General features: G+C 34.0%; 1 protein-coding gene across 2 annotated transcripts; it reads right to left on the reverse strand.

Moving 5' to 3' along the window:
- Positions 1 to 532: 532 nt before the first annotated feature.
- LOC126702597 (DNA polymerase delta catalytic subunit) lies at positions 533 to 19247 on the reverse strand. 2 transcript variants are annotated; one of them, XM_050401339.1, is made up of 31 exons: positions 18936 to 19247; positions 18727 to 18837; positions 18048 to 18154; positions 17745 to 17904; positions 17201 to 17396; positions 16950 to 17085; positions 16698 to 16835; positions 13221 to 13298; positions 12905 to 12996; positions 12582 to 12648; positions 12409 to 12480; positions 11158 to 11244; positions 8579 to 8698; positions 8405 to 8503; positions 7857 to 7964; positions 7630 to 7725; positions 7412 to 7477; positions 7225 to 7281; positions 7022 to 7109; positions 6818 to 6897; positions 5456 to 5569; positions 4707 to 4821; positions 4439 to 4611; positions 3660 to 3731; positions 3502 to 3576; positions 3284 to 3373; positions 3034 to 3194; positions 1797 to 1870; positions 1585 to 1672; positions 1169 to 1268; positions 533 to 912 (listed from the first exon to the last, which is right to left on the reverse strand). In XM_050401339.1, the coding sequence occupies exons 1-30, from the start codon at positions 19192 to 19194 to the stop codon at positions 1181 to 1183; spliced, it is 3267 nt and encodes a 1088-aa protein (XP_050257296.1). In that variant the 5' UTR covers positions 19195 to 19247; the 3' UTR covers positions 533 to 912; positions 1169 to 1180. The 2 variants fall into 2 exon arrangements, with proteins under 2 accessions (XP_050257296.1, XP_050257295.1); XM_050401338.1 differs by having other exon boundaries at positions 533 to 1268.
- Between the last annotated feature and the right edge of the window lie 634 nt (positions 19248 to 19881).

Raw genomic sequence — 19881 nt, forward strand, 5'->3', positions numbered from 1 at the left:
AAACAAAACAAAACTCTAACCAGAGCCTACATCCATCACAACCTTCTCTTCATTCCCTTCAACAAGTTCCTCAGAATCAATGATCAATTTGATCTCACAAAAAATTAGATAGTTATTAAGGATATGTTTAGTAATTGTTTTTTCCCCTTATTTTCTGTTTCCAAAAATAATTTTCTATTTTTGAGACTAAAAAACTTGTTTGGCAACCCAAAATGGATAAAAAAAACAAAAACTGTTCTTAAAACTCAGTTTGTAAAAGAAACTGAAAACATTTAAAAAATTGTTTTGAGTTTCTAATTTTCAAAAGTAAATGAAAACACATTTAATTTAATGAATCTATCTCATTTCATGAGTTAACATTAGAATTCAAATCCTAGTAACAACACATTTTAGTATTTTTTTTTTTTTTCCTTCAAAAAACTATCTTTTTAATTTCAACTAACCAAACATGTTTTTTATTTCAAAAATACAAGAAAATTGTTTTTCTTTATATTCCCAAAAACAGGATTTTGAAAACAGAAAATAAAAACCATTACCAAACATAACCTAAGATTTTATATAGCTTCCAAATCATAGCTGCTTAAGACAATGTTTACATTTTAGCCAAGAAAAAAGAAGAGAGAGATAACATTACATAATGTTAGTCTTGATTTTAAGACAAAATGGCAAAAAAGGTAAATCATGTTACAAAACTCATCCACATTTTTGGGAATTCAACTACAAATTAGCACTTCTACGAATCTATCAGCATGCCTTCCAATGCATTGAGCTAGTATAAACAGTAGCTGGCATAAATGAACAGCATGCTGGGAAAGGCTGTATCTACACATCAGTCAGTCTTCTCAACTGCCAGAACCACCAGATCCAGTTCACCTAGCCAATTTAGAGTTTGTCTTTCCTGGTCTCTTCCTTCTAGCAGAATGGAATCGGCAAGAAAATGACTCCAGAAATTTAATTAGTCCTAAACTCCTATAGCCAATGCTTGACACACCATTAAAAGAGGTCGACACTATCACAAGAAATTGTGCCTTTCCATTTCACATTACTCAGAACTTCCACTCTCTTCAGTTACTCATGAGAAAAACATCCAGGTTCAACTCAAATCGGCCCTATTTAGAAAATAACCCTTTTCAGGAACCAATAGATAGGAGGGGAGCAATATACCAACCTTGGAACAATCCTAGAAGCTCCACCGGTCTAATTGCAGCTTGGCTTCAGCCATGTCTTTCTGTGCCTTCTTTCTCCGATAAAATATTGGACAATCCCGACTGAATAAATAAGTAAAACACAAAAACAAGCTGAGAAACATAGGCAATTAGTAAAATATGTGAGGCCAATGCAACAATAAAAGAATGTCACACCAGGATAGCCCACTGACAAATATGCAGAGCACAGACAAATTCCAAGAAAAAGAGAGTTAAAGGAGGGGGGGGGTGTTTATCATGCTTTTTCAAAAATTGCATACTCCAAAATTGGAAATAATTTATTGCAATAACTGCCAACTCATAAGCAAATATTTCCAGGAAATCCCACTGGAAAAAAATAAGAGATTACTACCACATACAAGTGAGGAAACAATAATACCTTGTGCAGAGCACATCCTGGTGAAGAGAGCCTTGGCACTCTTGGCACTGTGTCCACAGCCTCCCAAAAAGCATCTCCTGCTCAGATACTGCGAGCACTCAATAATTCATTGTTGCCAGTAGTAAGTCACTTGTTTCTTCCAGTATTTACAAAAATATAAAAATAAAAATTCATTTAACAGCAGAACATGATTAAAACATCCAAATGCATACCATTGACCACTGTTTTGCAGTAAAGTTCGGCTTCTCGACCCTTACAGTGTGAACAGAGCGTTCGGTCTTTATCACTGGTCCAGAACAACCCAATAAAATAGTATGAGGCTCTTTATACAATAAGATGTGTACAGACTATACCAAGCATTATTTAGACATTGAGCGTCCCGTTTGAGAACAGTTTATTTAGCTGAAATTGAAAACTTTTTGCTAAAAGTACTGTAGGTAAAATTAAAAGTTAGCTAAAATAGTACAATAAGACTCATAAATAGTAACAAAAAGTGCAATGAGACTCAACTTCTTTTACTATTTAGCAAAAATAAACTAAATAATAAAAGAAACTGCCCAATATAAGCTTATCCCAAACGCAACCTAAATGTTACCAAATTTTCCTACCATTCAACCACTACAAACCTAGTGCCCTACGGCCCTTACGTTCTTTGATTGGTAAGTTATGTATGCACCCTGTGGGACTTAAACCCATAACCTCACCCTCCACCTTGCACTTATATGGGGAGGAGATTCCATTTGAGCTAGAGCTCATTGGCAAACCCAATGTCGTACTTTTTGATAGGTTTATATGGTCAACAAAATATTGCACATTCTCATTTCTCAATGATTGATTATCTTCTATGTATGTGAGCATTAGAAAAGCCATAACAACTGAGCTAAACACCTCATTCTATACTCAAATTTTCTCAAAGTTGGTTCTTCTTACAAAATCTAAGATCTCTTAGGTAATCCTACCCAGACATTGTTTTACTTCTATGTTCTTTAGATATAACAATAACTCAAACTTGTTTTCCTTCTTTTTTGAGTTGTGGTGACTGACGCCCTGTATCTTTGTCAAAACACAAAACTCATGTTTGTGCCCATAAATCACAGCTTTCATGGCCCTGCCAACCATCCCAACAATCTGCACTAATCATTCCCAGCAGAAAATTTTCTATTATTGGCAAATTTTCCCTATAATTTCTATCTAAAAGAAGCTTCCATGATTACCATTTGTTTCTAATTAAATTTTTCACACAACTTGTAGGCTTACTAATCAGCAATCAGCATGAGTACAGGAAATAACTCTTACGGAAAAATCTCCAGTGCAACAATCAATACAAGCACTTAAAAAAAAAAAAAAAAATCCTGTATAGTCAGTATGTTGAATTCACCAATAAAACTTTCAACCTAGCACTAGCAGAACCATGATAACACATAAACAGTGAAGCAACAGAAATTATACCTAATTAGAGCTTTGCAGCCAATGCAAGTGAGTTGCTTCTTTGCAAATCTCATTATGCCACTGTTTGAGGGAGTAGAGATAGATATAGATCTTGTGTGACTTCCATGGAGAAGTTCTCTGCTAGCATTCTTCAAAATGGGCTCAAAAATTCTTAGAAGTGGCTGTAACATGAACCTTAGTTTTATTAGGTATGTAAACCAAAGCATCATAAACTGTAAACTACATGCAAAGTACAACAAAGAAAACTAACCTTGCTAATTTGATTTTCAAGATAGTATTGAGGGTCTATTGGTATGTTATTCTCTAGGACATAGATAGGATCCTCTGACTTCTCATAAGCCTGATTATCAATTATTAGTTAATGTTGATAAACCATGTAAAGTATAACCATCTCCACCCCCCCCCCCCCCCCCTCCCCACCCCCCACCCCCCAAAAAAAAATAAACAAATGAGGCACCAAAAAAATACCTTGGCTCCTTTTGCGGCTTTAACAATGACATAAGGTACTCGATCCCCAACATTTGGAGCAGTGGCAGCATCTCGCTATTAGCAAAAATGTCAAATAGAAATTTTAATGGCCAGATGAACTATGAAGTGGGCGATAAAGTCAATAAGGCACCACAAACCTTGCGCATGCGCTCAGCAAGTTCAACATGAGCTGCCTTTACTTCATAATCATCTCCAGTCTTTGTCAGACCCTGACAAAAAAAAAATGTTAGTACAGGTACAAAGTAATTATGCCCTAAAAAACTTTTTATTGGCTGAGTATTTTGACAAACCCATCTCACCGATGGATTTGATACTACCTATAATGTGAATGAAATCTGATTAACATGAAGTGAAAAAACTTCTATGCTTGCCACGATTGCATCTATTAAGTGAATGAAATCTTTTACCCTCTTTATGATAATAGTCCCGCTTCAAAATGCACAAGTTTTATGAAATTTTTTTTTTTTCAAAGGCTCCCCCCACCTCAACATTTTAACTTTCCACCATTACCCTTTACTTTCACATTGAAAATTGAAAAAAATAATCATATATTTTGTAACAAACAGTTGACAAAGTTTATAATTGGAATTGTAAAAAAAATTATTCATTACAATTTTTTAACAATGGAATGTTATTTAGAGACAACCAAAAAAAATAAAAATAGATTATTATTTAGAGACAAAGTGCATTTTTAAAATATACCAAGTATATGGATTTATGCAAATTTGATAGTAAATGACATCTGATTAACATGAAGTTGATGTATATATTTAACACAGAAAACATGTAATCTATCAGTGGGATTGCCAAAATATGAATTCTATCGTTAAGTGATAACATTTACAAAAAGTTACACTAGGCATAACAGAAACCTGATCCTTTTGAAAATAATCCAAAAAGAATCAAAGAGCACTACCTTAGTGATAACCAAAAGTGACAAATCCATGCGGTTCATAAGAAGATCTGAAATGGTATTCTTGACATACTGGACTGCCCCAGGGATGTCTCGGTCAATGAGTATTTTATGCAGGCACTCAGTTACCAGGTTTTTGACCAACAAACAATTGTCTCTTCGGACAGTTTCAATGCCTGTCCAAAAGAAAAATCAGCAGTGAAAAATAGACATGTATGATATATGAAAAAATGTAGAGAAGCAAATATAGATAATGAACTCCTATTTTTACCTTTAGTATCCATTTTGTCAAACTTTTCCGGTTTTGTCCACAGCAAACCAGCATATCTCTTCTTGCTAATCAGAAGATATGGATAATAAACCTTTTCAAACTCTAGCTTGATCGGCTTCATGAACCCAAACACCAAAGATAAAAAAAGAATTCGTCACAAATATAATCATACAAGAAAATTGGACCATAAAGTCATTTACTTTCTCTTTCCCAAAAATGAGTATCTCACTTTACATTTTTGTCCTTAGAAAGTCAAAGCATTGTTTTTTTAATACCCCAAGTAACCCCTTGTTTGCCATGAAACTTGCTTTGTTATTTTTAAAAGAGGGCAATTCTAGAAGTTCATAACTAAAAAGGCATATATGGATTATACTAATTAAATATAAAAAAATTTCTGCTACATTAATTTATCTCATTGAAGTTTTATCAGATATCTTCTCATCGTTAACGATTCCACTTAGTTCTTTCAATGAACCAATTATTTCTTTGAACATTGTACTTATTAGTTATTAATAAAGTACATTAAAAATACCATATTTCGATAATTTATAATTTTGTAGTGAGTGTTACAATTTTTTAATTAATAAATTTGTTCACAATAGCTACTTAACTATTTAGTATTTAATATATTATTTTGAGATAGAAATTGAGAATCTATTAGAACAAACTAGAAGCAAAATAAGATATACATATATGAGTATAGAATAAAAGAAGATTCAAGATCTAGTACAGTAATTATAAAGCCTTACCTTTATGAAAGTTCCACTAATATATTCAGCAGCTTCTCTCCCCAAGTTCATGGCTGCTTCTATATTGTCAACACCGAATTGTACCATAACTGAATCTGTGTCCCCATATATAACCTGATACAATAAAATTACTATTACTTCAATCAATTTTTGAAGATAACAAGGTATGACAAAAAACCAACAATAATAATAGTAATAATAATATATGCAAATAATGGATAGGAAATAATTTTAGCCAAAAAAAAATATGGATAGGAAATAATAACTATCTAATAAAATTAGGGATAGTAGAAATTCATATCCATATTATAAAAATGATGTCAATCATGCATTCAAACTGTAAAACTTCAGATCCCAAAATAAATACAGTGAGGCAATTAGTTGATGTTCATTATGAATTTAGCCAAAAAAAATATGGATAGGAAATAATAACTATCTAATAAAATTAGGGATCGTAGAAATTCATATCCATATTATAAAAATGATGTCAATCATGCATTCAAACTGTAAAACTTCAGATCCCAAAATAAATACAGTGAGGCAATTAGTTGATGTTCATTATGAACCATATGAAGTCAGGAGCACGACAAGACAACCACCCCCCCCCCCCCCCCCCCTCTCTCTCTCTCTCCCACACAGTGTATAAATAGCAAGCACTAGCAAAGACCGAGAAAGACAAAAAGTTGCTCCAAGCTAAGATGGATTCTACAGCCTTCTATGGTCCACATAATCATTTAAAACCAAGAAGAGCAGCATTTTCATAAATCAAAACCTTAATGTTATCATAATCATTTCACTCAAATATTTGTTGAGTTCCTATCTCAGATACACCATTAAAGAACCAAAAAATCAAGAGCATCTTCTTCCCTCCTGGAACAAGGATGCCTAACACCAGCTCTGGAGCAGCTCATCTGACAAGGGCTGAGAAAACTCTTGAACCCCCCACCCCCCCACACCAACACACACACCAAAAAAATAAATAAATAAAAAAAATAAGACATGATTCCAGACAAAAAGGCACAATACCATTTGATTATCCTAGAGTTCCTAAATCAAAAGGGAATATGAAAGAGCACTACTAGAAAATGGCAATCGATTAAGGCAACTATAAAATTTTGGTAAGAACATACTAAATAGCTAACATAGATACTGCACTTGATAAGGCCATGGAAGCCATAACCTTAAGCTGATTATCATTTCCTACAAAGTTTTTTTATTTTGGCTAACTCTATCCTACAAAAAAATTGAATTAGCTTATATAGGAGACACCAGGAACCTAAGCTGCGTCATCTACAGCCATACCATGCAAAGCCTTGTTTAGCATTTATACACCACTTGAAAAGAGAATTCTGCATGACATACCTCAGCATTGTGTTCATAACCCCCAAGCATCTTAAATTTATCTTCCACTAGTTTTTTGGTGTGCTCGATCATTTCTCGACCTTTATACAGAAGTAAACACATGCAATCAATAGGAACCCAAAACAAAGAATGTTTCAACTCATCTAAAGAAAATTTATCATACAGCAAGAACAATGAATCATAACTACTTTTGCAGAACTGTACCATAGCTTGTGACACTTGAAGATATCTCTAAGCAAGGTAACTGACCAATAGTAGCTCCTGTAAATCCATACACAGAATTTGCACTTATCTGAAAAACAATGAAAAAAATAAATAAGGAACCAATGTAATTCCATCCTTGAATAGTCAGCACTTGAACATACCCTAGAGAACCAAAGCTAATAAATTTTTAGTGCAAAGCTTACCTTCAAGGCCAGCTGTCTACCATCAAGTACAGCCTTCACAAGTGGATCTTTTGCTTCCTAGGAGAAAGAAAACATTATTAATATAAATGCACAAAAGGCCAAGAAGTATTAAAGTAAACTGGAAACTAGATGATTTCACAGCTATTATAAAACTGACGGCAGAAACAAACATTAAGAATGTGATTACCTTCAGATCTGCTTTTGCTCTCTTACGAGCTGTTATTAGTTCTTCAAGAATTTCAGGAAGTATTCCCTGAGATTATATCAGGATACATTCTCATTATTCCATAATTATGGGCATGAAATGATATAGAAATTCATCAACTTCTATAAGTTAGTTATGTCTACCATTATATATATGCAAATGATAAAATAAAATTATTTAAAATAAATAAAACTCCTAACCTTCTGCAAGTTTGATTTAACAAATGTTTCACCAGATGGGGTTTTGTTGACGCATTCTGGGGGAAGATTGAGTTTGCGAGCATCCTCAGGTGTCACCTTCACAAAGACCATAAAAGATAAAATTTTGCTCCTTAAAGCTTCTACATTAGAGCTAATTTTATATCAAATAGGCTAGTTTTCAAACAAAAAGAATATGGTGGAAAATAAAAACAATGGCTGAGAATCACCAGAGTGCAGTAACATAAGTTATAGGCCATCATAATAGATGGATACAATGATGCAAAATCCAATGTTGCAATCGGTTTTTCATAAAATCCTGCCTTTGCCTCCAAAACCTGCATTTTGAAGAGAATAATTACGCTAAAAAAGAAAGCCTAAAGTTTATGACTAGAGTTTTATCATTATCAAAATGCACAAAGAAAACGAAGCCAATAAAAACATTGTGAGACAACAAATCAAAATTTTGTAGTCCACTAAACATGCAATATGCATATCAATTCCATATTGACATAATCTAGAGCTTCAGACATGCACTTAAGATTTATCATTTTGTGAAGCTCTAAAGCAAGTTAATATGATTACTACTTTACAATACCCATACACAAAATTCCATTTTAAAACCTAAACATGACCAGTCAAGTTCAAAAGAGATAAAACCTGCAACTCACTGCCTAATTGTTGTTTAATAGTGCACATACGATGATACAGTACACTGCTACTAATAATTGCAGATCATAAAACAACTCAAACATAAAGGTTAGAATTTCAAACTTACAGTAGCACCTTCATATGTTCCTTGTTCAGATCCTGCCTGTTTGACATTTGGAATAACAAGGCCTCTCTGTTTTGACTTCCTAAGAAGTTGAGAAAGTACCTGAAAAAGAATGGGTTAATATTTGAGAAATTTTTATTTATCGACAATTCATAAGCTAGAGAGTATTATATTAACCTTGATGCTTTGCCCTCTGGAAAGAAGAAAAGATATAGGAACACCTGTTACTCGAGCCATCTCCACATAATTGTAGATGAACATCAATTTGTCTAAAAGCCGCTGTGGGAGATAAGCATCCTGCAGTCAAAAGAGAGACTCATTGCATGAATGATATTCAATTGATGTTTCTTTCAGGGAAGCTTTTTAGTTCAAATATGCAAACTGTATATTGGATCTGATTGGCTCATATAAGTTTTTACCCAAAATTAGATGAAATAATTGACAGAAAGAAAATTCTAAGAGAAAGAGGGAGGCACCCTTTATCAATTCTATGAACTTTTAGGGTGTCTTCTCCAGTTTCTTCAAGGAAAAATATACAGGCTTTGCATCACAAATTGGGGAGGTTCTGACATAAGTTTGAGCAAATAGAATTTTACCTTGAAATACTATTCCTCATATAAGAAGCAATTCATGTATTAAGAAGTCAAAAAAAGCCATACTGAAATATTGTTAAAGTCTATCAGAATATGTAGCAAAGCAAGGACATCTATGAGCAGATCCATTAGCAATGCAAATGCAGCAGTCACCCCCTGAAGGAAAGTATAAGTCATAATAATTACAGATATACCAGTTTCTTTTTTTTTAGGGGGAGGGGGGAGTGGTTTCAGATACCAATGCACTAAATTGTGAGTACTTGTTAAAAGAAAATATGAATCTATATATATCTAAAAGTTGAAGCGTAGCATCATCGACCTATTTCTAATATTTTCTCTCCTTTTTAACTACTTTTCTCTTTATTAATTTCTCATCTTATAATTATACTTCCTCCAACATTTGCTCCTCATTTTTACATTTTTATCTCCACATTACTCTAAACCTTAATGTTACAATTCCTTCATCCCTTCATCTTCTTTTTATTTTGACTCTTCTCCACATTTTATTTACTATAAAAATTTGCTATTCTCTCTTTCATTCAATTCATGTTTTTCCCACACAAAAAGGTGAATACTCTCTCTCTCTCTCTCTCTCTCTCTCTCTCTCTCTTTTATTCTTTCTTGCAACTCTACTTTAATTGATAAATTTGTGTTTTTTTTTTTAATCTCTATTTTGGGCTGATACATTTTGGTGGTGTGTTTTTGTGTTCCCCATCACATGTACGCTCTTTCCATCTTATAGTTTTGGTTTCAATTGATTCTTACATATTTTCAAAGTGCAAATTTGAGTTTATATAAAAATATAATCTACATGGCTATGTATTTGTATATGTCTATCAATTATTTGAGCAATATCAATAGTAAATTTGTGATGAGGTTTGATTATCATGATAATATTCTTAAGAGAATGAGAAAAATTTGAAACTTAAAAAAGTTTAGTTGTACAAAAAAAATGGGAAATCGTAACACACTATGACAAAAATTTGAAGAATATAGACCACTTCAAAAAATAAAATAAAAAGAATAATATCACTCATACACACCCAAGTTACTACAAAAAACAAAAACAAAACAAAATAATAGAATGATATATTTGTAGAGATAAAAGATGGAAAATACTTTAGAAATAATTCCATTTTGTGGAGAACAAATTATCTTCAATAAATTTTAGAAAATAAATTATATATTATACTACATTACAAAATAATTATATATTCTCATGCATCGCATGGGTCTGCGACTAGTTACAAGCTCAAATAAAAGTGTTTGAGATGCCTAAAAAAACATCTTCCACTCACAGAATATAAATTATTAGCAAACCTTATTGAATATAGAGTAAAAGAGGATCAAGCATGATAATAAAAGATGCTTAAGGAGACTTTTTATCTGCATAACCAGGCACCTCATCCTGCTATTTTTGCAGCTTATTCTTGGTGAACCTCTCTACAAAAGGACAAGGAACAAATCATGCCTCACTTTAATCATACCACCAAAATTTACCTTCATAAATCTACAGAGAACTAAATTAGCTTAGGTCCAGTTGATAATCTCCCTAAAAATTTCACATAATCCCTCACTTCAAGAAAACCCATATAGATCTAGACAAACTTATTGATAACAGTGATTGACACATGGTGGTATGACATTTCTTCACTTTGGTAAAACACACAACTTTCTTCTTCTTCTTTTTCCGATAAGTAATAACTTTACTGAGAAGAGAAAAGTATAAGTACAGAAGGAATAGTCAAGCTCTCCTTAAAATTACGCTCTAAAAGAGAGACTATGAATTCTACAATCGAATGCTCTACACTATTTCCAAGAGTACAAGACCACTCAAACAGCACTGTCAAGAAAAAAATTCTTCAACCCCATAACTGAAAGCACCACACCATCGAAAGTGTGGTAATTCCTCTACCCCCATATCAAGCCTACAGAACTAATGAAGTACTTGTATGCATTCCATCAACAACCTAGCACCCTTAATGTTAAAAGTGAGTAAAATTAAACACTATCAAGGAAGATGTTTACAATGAGGATCAAGATATTCTTAAATACTTGAAGCTATCCAATACATCTTAGATTCTTTAAATAAGGCAAATAAGAGTAGATGATGCAAGAGGTAGGAAGAAAAAAATCAAGATATAGAAAAGCTAGAGTATGCACCTTCAAACAATATACAGCAAGACGTCTCCTGGTCTCAGAATTCCCATTCTGAAGATCAGATATTATTGAATGGTGTACATCCTCTTTCTGCACGAGGAAAATGGTGTCACCATGTCAGCATAATCAAACACTATACATAAATTATTAATTCCAGAAAAGGAAAAAAAACCAAGCAACAGGAAACAACAGAGGTGAAAGAAGAATTAGATGATTCAGACTTCAATGACAGAAACAAGGAATGAGCTAAGCAAAACAGACCAAAAACATGCATACATTTGCATGTGCATGCACATACACACGCACAAGTCACAACACAAGCAAGATGAACAGAAAAGTTGTTTCCCATATCAATCCATGCTTTTAATGCAATAATATTAGACATTAGCACAACATGCAGCAGCAAGAAGCAAAGATCAACTGGTAGGTTGTGTAACATATAGATTCATACTTTCAGCGGCACAATCTCATGTATAAGCACAAGAAGCAGAAAGCAATCTATCCAAAAACCAGAGAAGAGAGTCCAACATGAGAAAATGAATAAAAGGATCCTAACCCAACCTTTCCTTTATAAAGAGAATATGTTTGGGCATGTAAAAATCTCAATTAACCATTCAGAATTTAAAAGCATGGAGCCATACTCACAGTGCATCAATGAAAAATGGAGAATAAGATTAAAACCTAAAAGGTGAATGAGAGATAGAGATTTTGAAAAAAGGGCATTACTACAGTTCATTCACTAATGAACTCAAAGCCCTCATAAAAAGATGATAAAAGCATCCAGAGGAATGAATGGATCTAGATTAAATTCAAAATGTTCAAACTTCAACAGAAAGAATATCACAGAATTTGAATTTAGACCTCTCTTGACCTTCAGAAAATAAAATATAAACTATATTAAAGAGAAATTTTTTTCCTTATCCCCATAAGAAAGTAGATCAACTAAATACAACAATTCATGTACCAAGAATGGAATAGAAAATACTAGGAAAAATAGTGTGCAAGATAAATACGATGCTAAGAAAGCATTCGGGTTCATACAATCATCTAGTAAAAGTTGTTTAGGATTACACAATAACTGCACTAGAGCATGTAATGTTATCCTCAAAGCAAGAAAGTGCATGATACTCTTCCCATATATGGCATCACTCAAATCCTTCAAAATCTTAATGGATTTATTGCAATGACAATTAATACAAACAAATAATAGAGAATATACTTGATATTAAGTCAAAATAGAAAAGTAAACCTTACCTGCTCAGAAAGAAAGTGTGCTGAGACAGAATTCAATGAGTAAGAGCTTAGCTTATAATCCCGTTGCATAGCCTGTGGTAAAAGACAACATAATAAGTTATTTGTCATTAATCTAAATTATATCTCATAAACCAAGTAAAGCATATTAAGCAAACAGATGCTACGGACGAAACCTGGAGCAAGTCAAATTGAACTCTCCCTTCTATAGTTACTTCTTTGCTTTCCCTGGTCCCCATCTGTCTGCAAAACCATTAAGTATCAGTAAAATATTCATACAGGTTAATGAGATTTGAATGGATAGAAAGTTGTACATAAAGAATTAGATTGGTATGGGCAAAAATTTATATCACCATAAAAAGACAATACAGCAAATGAAACAAAAGCTTTGGCAAAACATAACAACCCAAAACTAGGGTGACAGTAATAAGTTCCTAATTTTTTTTGTTCACAATAATAATAATAATAATAATGATAAAAACAATTGTAATATGTTTACCTTGATGAAAAGGTTGTATCTTTGACCCGAACTCTGCTATTCCTGATGCGACCTAGTATTGGGAATTCAGCAATTCCCAAAGTCTCAGCCCTCTATAAGCCAAGAAAACATGATGTGAAATTAGCTGTAATGCAGATATGGTCATGTACACCTTAACCTCAGCACCATATAAAATTGTAACAAAAGAAACAAAGAAATGATTAAAAAAAAAAAAAACAGAACAAAGCAATACAAAGGTAGGACTAATATAACCAAAGAGAAGAAATTTACTATGAAATTCTGCATTGACGATAAGAAAGTTAAATATTTCAATTACCTCAATAAGATAAGGCAAATCAAATTTGCAAATATTATATCCAATTATGATATCTGGGTCTACTTCACGGAGAAAATCCTGCAAGAGAGCCTATTTATTAGACTATAAACAGGCACAAAAGGCTGTAAATTAGATTCAAATGCCACTTGAGATTGGTTACATTTTTATGTACTTAAGTTTCAAAAAAAAAACATGAATAAAAAAGAACAAGACATCTTATATGTCCATTACCCACTACTATAGAGAGCCCCATTCAAACTATATATATGCTAGTGTTAGTACAGCCTCGCATGTGGAGCCTTTTCAAACATAATTATAAATGTTCATTTAAGAAGTCTTCAATTGTTTTGCATAAGATTTACATATTGACATTTTATTTATTTAATTTTTAAGCAAGTATGTTACCATGTGATTCTGTCAACAGGTTTCCATGGCAATATAAAATCTATCAATTTTTTTTTTTTTTTATAGGTAATAACAAACTTTATTGATAATAAAAGCATAATGAATTTATGATAGTAAACTCACTACACTGAAAAGAATACAAACCAATCAAAAAGAAAGACTAACAGAATTAAGAAATTCAAACAAAGAATGACAATGCGTGAACCCCCAAATACGGCACCACTCAAACAAAGTTCTAAGTAGCAAAGACTTCACACAGTCTACAAGTCTCTCAGTTTTCTCAAAAGTTCAGGCATTGCACTCCTTCCAAATTAACCATATACGACATGCTGAAACCATATTCCACACATTTGAAGTGTGCCTCCCCAACCAATTCCACCATGCAAAGAGAAGAGAAACAACATTCTTCGGCATCACCCATTGAACCCCAAACAAACGAAGGACTTCACTCCACAAGGTATGAGCATAGTTACAATGGATCAATAAGTGATCCACAGTTTCCTCTTCACATTGACAAAGGCAGCACCAATTAACAAGAGGTAAATTCCTCTTAACAAGGTTGTCTATAGTAAGAATCCCACCCTGAGCAGCTGTCCATAAGAAGAAAGCCACCCTTTTAGGTACCTTTACACACCAAATGCTCTTCCAAGGAAAAGACACCAACGGGGCTGTTGGCAATGAAAAATAGAAAGAGCGCACATCAAAAACACCACTACGATTCAATTGCCATATCATGGTATCATCACCCCCTCTAGGTAACTTGGATGAGATATGCGCAAAAAAATCATAAAAGATCCCTATCTCCCAATCTTGAAAAGCACGACGGAAGCGTAAGTTCCAGCTTCTACCACCCCCATCTGATGCAAATTCAACCATATCAAAAATCATAGCCGCCTTATCCACAGCAATAGCAAACATTGCCGGATATAAATCTTTCAAGGCAATAGGGCTACTCCAAGGGTCATACCAAAATCTAATATGAAAACCCTTACCCACCGCATACACCACATGACCAAAGAAGCTCTCAGCCCCCTTCCTAATGTACTTCCACATACCACATCCATGTGTCCCTCTAACAACTCTAGTACACCATCCCCCACTGGCCTCCCCATATTTGGAAGCTATAACTTGCCTCCATAAACGTGTGACCTCATTCCCAAATCGCCAAAGCCACTTCCCAAGCAAAGCTTGGTTAAACAGCCCAATCTTCCGGATCCCTAAGCCATCTACCTCCATTGGCCACACAACTTTCTCCCAAGCAACAAGTGAGAATTTAAAAACATCATTAGATCTCCCCCAAAGGAAATTCCTCTAAATCCTCTCTAATCTGTCCGCCACATGTTGTGGAATAGTGAACAAAGATAAATAATAAGTAGGGAGGCTTGATAAGGTACTCCTCAATAAAGTAAGTCTACCCCCTTTTGACAAATATAACTGCTTCCAACCTACGAGCCTTTTTTCCATCCGTTCAATGATAGGGTTCCATATTGAGGAATCCTTATAATGTGCCCCCAAAGGCATACCCAAATAAGACATGGGTAAACAGTCTACCTTACAACATAAAATACGAGCTAAGGCATCCAAATTCCCAACCTCATCAACCGGCACAAACTATGGGAAATATATTGAAACCATTATCAATAGTAGTTGTTTCATTCATAAACAACTAACATACACTCTTGATCAAATTTAAGAGGGTTCTATGAACTTGTTTTAGAGTAACTCAAGTTAGCTTGATCTCATGGCTTCCATCATAAATTATTATTATTTTGGATTTAGCTGCTATAAGGGAATCCTCTTTTTAAGTAGAATAATAAAACTTTCTAAAAGCTTTGATTCCTTTGAAGTTATTAAGGATATTTGAATGCATCAATTTTTGACTTTAGGAGTTTCTTCTTTTCCACACACATGCATTAGTAATGTGTGTGTGTTTGTGTGTGTGTGTATATATGCATGCATGTAATTACATGAGAGACAACTATAAGAAGAATGTGTCCTTCAATGTGAGTCAAAAGTATTCAAAATTTATATATATTTATCCATATTACAATCCCATGTCTTCCTAGAAGGGAGAAACACTGAAACATATATTTGGGGGAGGGGGCGGGGGGTGGAATCCTTGGCAATGCTATGAGAAGTTGAAGGTACGTTACAAATTGTTCCTACATAGAAGCATTTACTCAAGAAAAAGAGACTATTTTCTTCTTTCCAAAAATAAAGGGTCAAATCTAAAATAGAACAACAAAATACAAGGAGAGATATTCAAATTTTCAATCACAAAGTCAAAGATGGACTAATAACTTAAAGAATGTAACTCCCACAAAAATAAAATTAAAAATTAGATGATAATGAAAAAGCCACAAAGTACGCATCGACAACACAGGACACAGCACAATATGGTCATTACAAGCACACACACATATACACATAATTCAAATAATCACCATAATTCCTAGTTGAAACAACAAAACTAAAGATGAGCATGAAACCCATAGGCTTTCACTTACATACAACAATATCTTAGTTGAAAATTACAGATTGAAACAGGTTAATCCTACTTTCTGCTCTTGAGAGAAAGAGAGAGGGGAGACAAAATAAAATGCCCTCCCTCACCTATTTAAAATTCTACTTGGCATTTCTTAACTTTGTCCAAACCATGTCCAAAAATTGTAGAAAAAACATATCTGACATTAAAATTGTTACTGTAAGAGTGCCAAGCACATACCAGACAAAAAATGAAACTATGTCCAATTTGTTTCGAGTCCCAAATCAGCTTTCCACCCCCAAGGAGTGTCTATGTGTGTTCATTGGTGAAAATTAATTACCAAAAAATACTTTAAATTTGGAAACACTATTTTTAGATAAGTACTGACATTACTGTAAGATTGATCATCCACAACAAATAGAATATAAAAATGGGCATTGAATCTAGAAGAATAACTGAAAAAGGTGAAGTGGAGAAATGCACTAAGTGGGTTTGAGGTCAAACGTGTTTTTTTGTTACACAACCTAGGACATTCTAAACAACTTTTTTACAGTAAAAGAGTGAATGTGTAAAGACAATAACCATACCCTCCAAGCCAGCAAGACTTCTCTTTCTGTATCAAAAGCCATCACATCAACACCAACTATTGGAGAGCATGACTTAAGGGTCATCACATTACGAATAAATGGCTGATCCTCTCCCTGCAGTGTAACTAGATTGGCCACCTAAAAAAAAGAAATGAAGAATTTCACTTAAAAAAATGTAAAACAAAATGATGCCTTGAAGCAAGTGTGTGTATGGGTATGTTAAAAAAAATAAGATTAAAGACAAGGATGAACCTGGATAACAGGGTCATGGTTTGGCTCAGGAAAATGACCTTTCCGACCAGCACACTCAATGTCAAAACTCAGTACACGAAATGGAGCCATCTTTGAGAATTCCCCTTCTGGAGCATGGCTGATCAGTTCTGAATACCTAAGCATTGTTAAGGAAGGTTCTACACAGCAGGCAAAAGTCTCAATATGCATTATAAGTTTATAACTGCAGTCCTCCCTGAAGGAGATAAATGACCTATTATGAATAAGGATACAGGCAATCAAACTCTAACTGGCAGTAAGACAAATTCTTTGCAGTCTTCTTATATTTTCCAGCAGGTACTTCAATCCAGTTGCCTCCAACAATGTTGCAATCAATCATAAAACGAAGGGCAAAAAGAACATTGCTTTCATACGTCATGAAGCTCTTCATGCCAAAACCATCAATTTGTATGCCTCTATCAAGAATTCCTGCCAATTTTTTAGCATGTTGATAAGAAAGTAAAAGATGTATGAATAAACCACCACTAAGAATGAGCAGCATACATGTAAAAAATAAAAGCATATGTGTGGTTCAATACAGGACATACTAGATTTATTAAATAGAAAAAATTACCCTGTTACCAAAAAACTAGATTACTCTGCAAAAAACCCATATTAAAAAGAGAAATGAAGGTGAATGAAAAACAGTTCTTAAAGATCAATTTTTAATTATCCAACCATAAGTGAATTTTCCTGCTTGTAGGTCATTCAAACAAAAATGACATGGAATTTTCTTGCGCACGTGGCCCATGTGTTTATAAACCTGAATTTGTTTACCTCGGCAGCTGGTCACCATTGTTGGCAATGCAACTACGATTTTGAGAAAAGGATGAGAAGTCTGCTGCTGGTAGTACATGATACTCCTTTTCTGCACTAACTCAATACGACGGACATATTGGGGTACCTTGCTATTCCGATTCACCTCTTTCATCCTTGCCTAATGGATCACAAAACAAGAAAAGTATAACTAAATGAACTAAAGTTTTAAAAACAAAAAAATTAAAATAAAAGTAAAAAATCAATGAGTTTAGTTAAGGAAACTTAACATACAAAAATGAGAAAGTGACAGGATAAGAATACCTCAAGTGTTTGATGAAAGAAAGAGATATCATCAGGGCCCATCCCTGGTGGGCAACTGATGTAGAAATATGGCTCAAACCCATGAACGTGGCAGCAAACACTATGTCCTACCAGATAGGCAAAAAGATTAAATAAAATCAGCTTCACAATGAAAGCTTTAGCAGAAAAACATTTCATAAACTTCTGGTACTTCTATAAAACCATGGATTAACTAACCCCCAAAACAACACACATTGCCAGGCACAAATCTGGCTACATGCTTATTTCAGATGAAAAAAAAAAAAATCGACTAGTGATACATTGTTGCATTTTAACTGTCAAATTATGAACTTTGACGTCAAAAACATTAGAAAAATGAAATTGAATAAATTATTGCTATGCTCCATGAAGGATGCCTGCTACTACATTGTGTTTGGATGACGAATTTGGTAATTACACAGAAATTCACAAATGATTGAGGATTTCCATTACCCATCATTTAAAATCCCATCAAATACTAATTTCATTGCTTGGAAATGCTATAAAATCCCATCAAATACTTATGCCTCTTTACCGCAATCTAATCTTCATAAAAAAACTCTTTTTTTTTTTTTTTAAATTGCTATAAATGAGCAATCAATCTTCGAAAATTAAGTAAAAATAACCCTTTTTTTTTCAAAAATGAAAAAAGTGAGCTAACCTTCACTTGTAACTCCGAAAATTCTGATAATGGCGGCGGAGCCAGATGAGTTGGGCAACAATACTTTGTGACTCTCTCCGATGACATAGTCAATCTCTAATTGCTGAAAAACTAAGAGAACCAACAACCAAAAAAAGTTTAAAATTATTCACAGAAACCCTAGCAGAGTGAAAGTGTAAAACCCCAGAGGCGCGTGGAAATGGACTCACCGACGCTGCGAGATTGGGAGACGTAGGCGTCGGAGAGTGGGGGACGGGTCCACTTGGCGAGGCGACGAGCGAGGGTGCGGCGGTCCTCGATGTCGCGGAGGATCTCTTCGTCCTCAAGGATAAGGGTTTCGTCGAGGTAGAAGTCCTCGTCTACGAACTCGTCCTCCTGCGACGCCGCGTGGTGCTTCGGAGTTTGGGCCGCCGGCGAGCGTTTTTGCGGCGGAGGCGGAGCCTGGCGTTTGCGGGTGTTGCTGCTCATTGCTGGGAGAGGGAGGCCTCAGGGTTTGGAGTGTTGGAGGAGAGAGCAGAGAGGAAATGAGATTCCCGCCAATTTTGAGGGCAGTTTATACTTTATACTCGTGAATTTCCTTTCTTTTCTTTTCTTTTCTTTTTGAAATTGAAAAATACAGTGGTCCTTAATATTTGGGGTATTTTCGTTTTTTTTTTTTTTTTTTTTGGATAGAAAGATCTTCATTTTCGTTTCTCATGTTTTAGACTTTTTTTCAAAATAGTCCTACAATTTTATATATACGATAGAATTTTTAAATAGTAATATCCACCTTATGATGATTACTTTTTATGATAAAGAAAATTACCAAATTAACTAACTACAACCCACAAATGATCCAACCATTCATTCGTCAATGTTAGGGACAAACATGACGAGTCAAATTAGCTCAAAACAAAATAATTTAATATTTTTTAAACTACATTGTTTTGAATATTGTTTAATTAGACCAATTGTTTTAGTTGCTAGCTTATGTGGTACTAAAGGGTTAGATCACTCATAAAAATAAACAGGATAACCAATTTAAAAAGATCTCAAACATAAAAGATAAAAGTGAAAATGTTTAAACAATATGGCCCAAAATAGAAACGCCACTAACATGAGGGCAAAAAAACTCAATTTTTTTTTTAAAATTACATTTTAAACACTACTTTAAGG

This window comes from Quercus robur, chromosome 10 (genome assembly GCF_932294415.1).
Source record: "Quercus robur chromosome 10, dhQueRobu3.1, whole genome shotgun sequence".
NCBI lineage: Eukaryota > Viridiplantae > Streptophyta > Magnoliopsida > Fagales > Fagaceae > Quercus > Quercus robur.

Bases quoted from the DNA above. Each gene is read 5' to 3' on its own strand.
- LOC126702597 (XM_050401339.1), bottom strand. From the start codon at position 19,194: ATGAGCAGCAACACCCGCAAACGCCAGGCTCCGCCTCCGCCGCAAAAA. The intron at 18,155-18,726 runs GTTAGCTCACTT...CCTATCTGGTAG, and splicing joins TTTCGGAGTTACAAGTGAAG to GACATAGTGTTTGCTGCCAC. The intron at 3,577-3,659 runs GTTTGTGGTGCC...TTTTGCTAATAG, and splicing joins TTGCTGAGCGCATGCGCAAG to CGAGATGCTGCCACTGCTCC.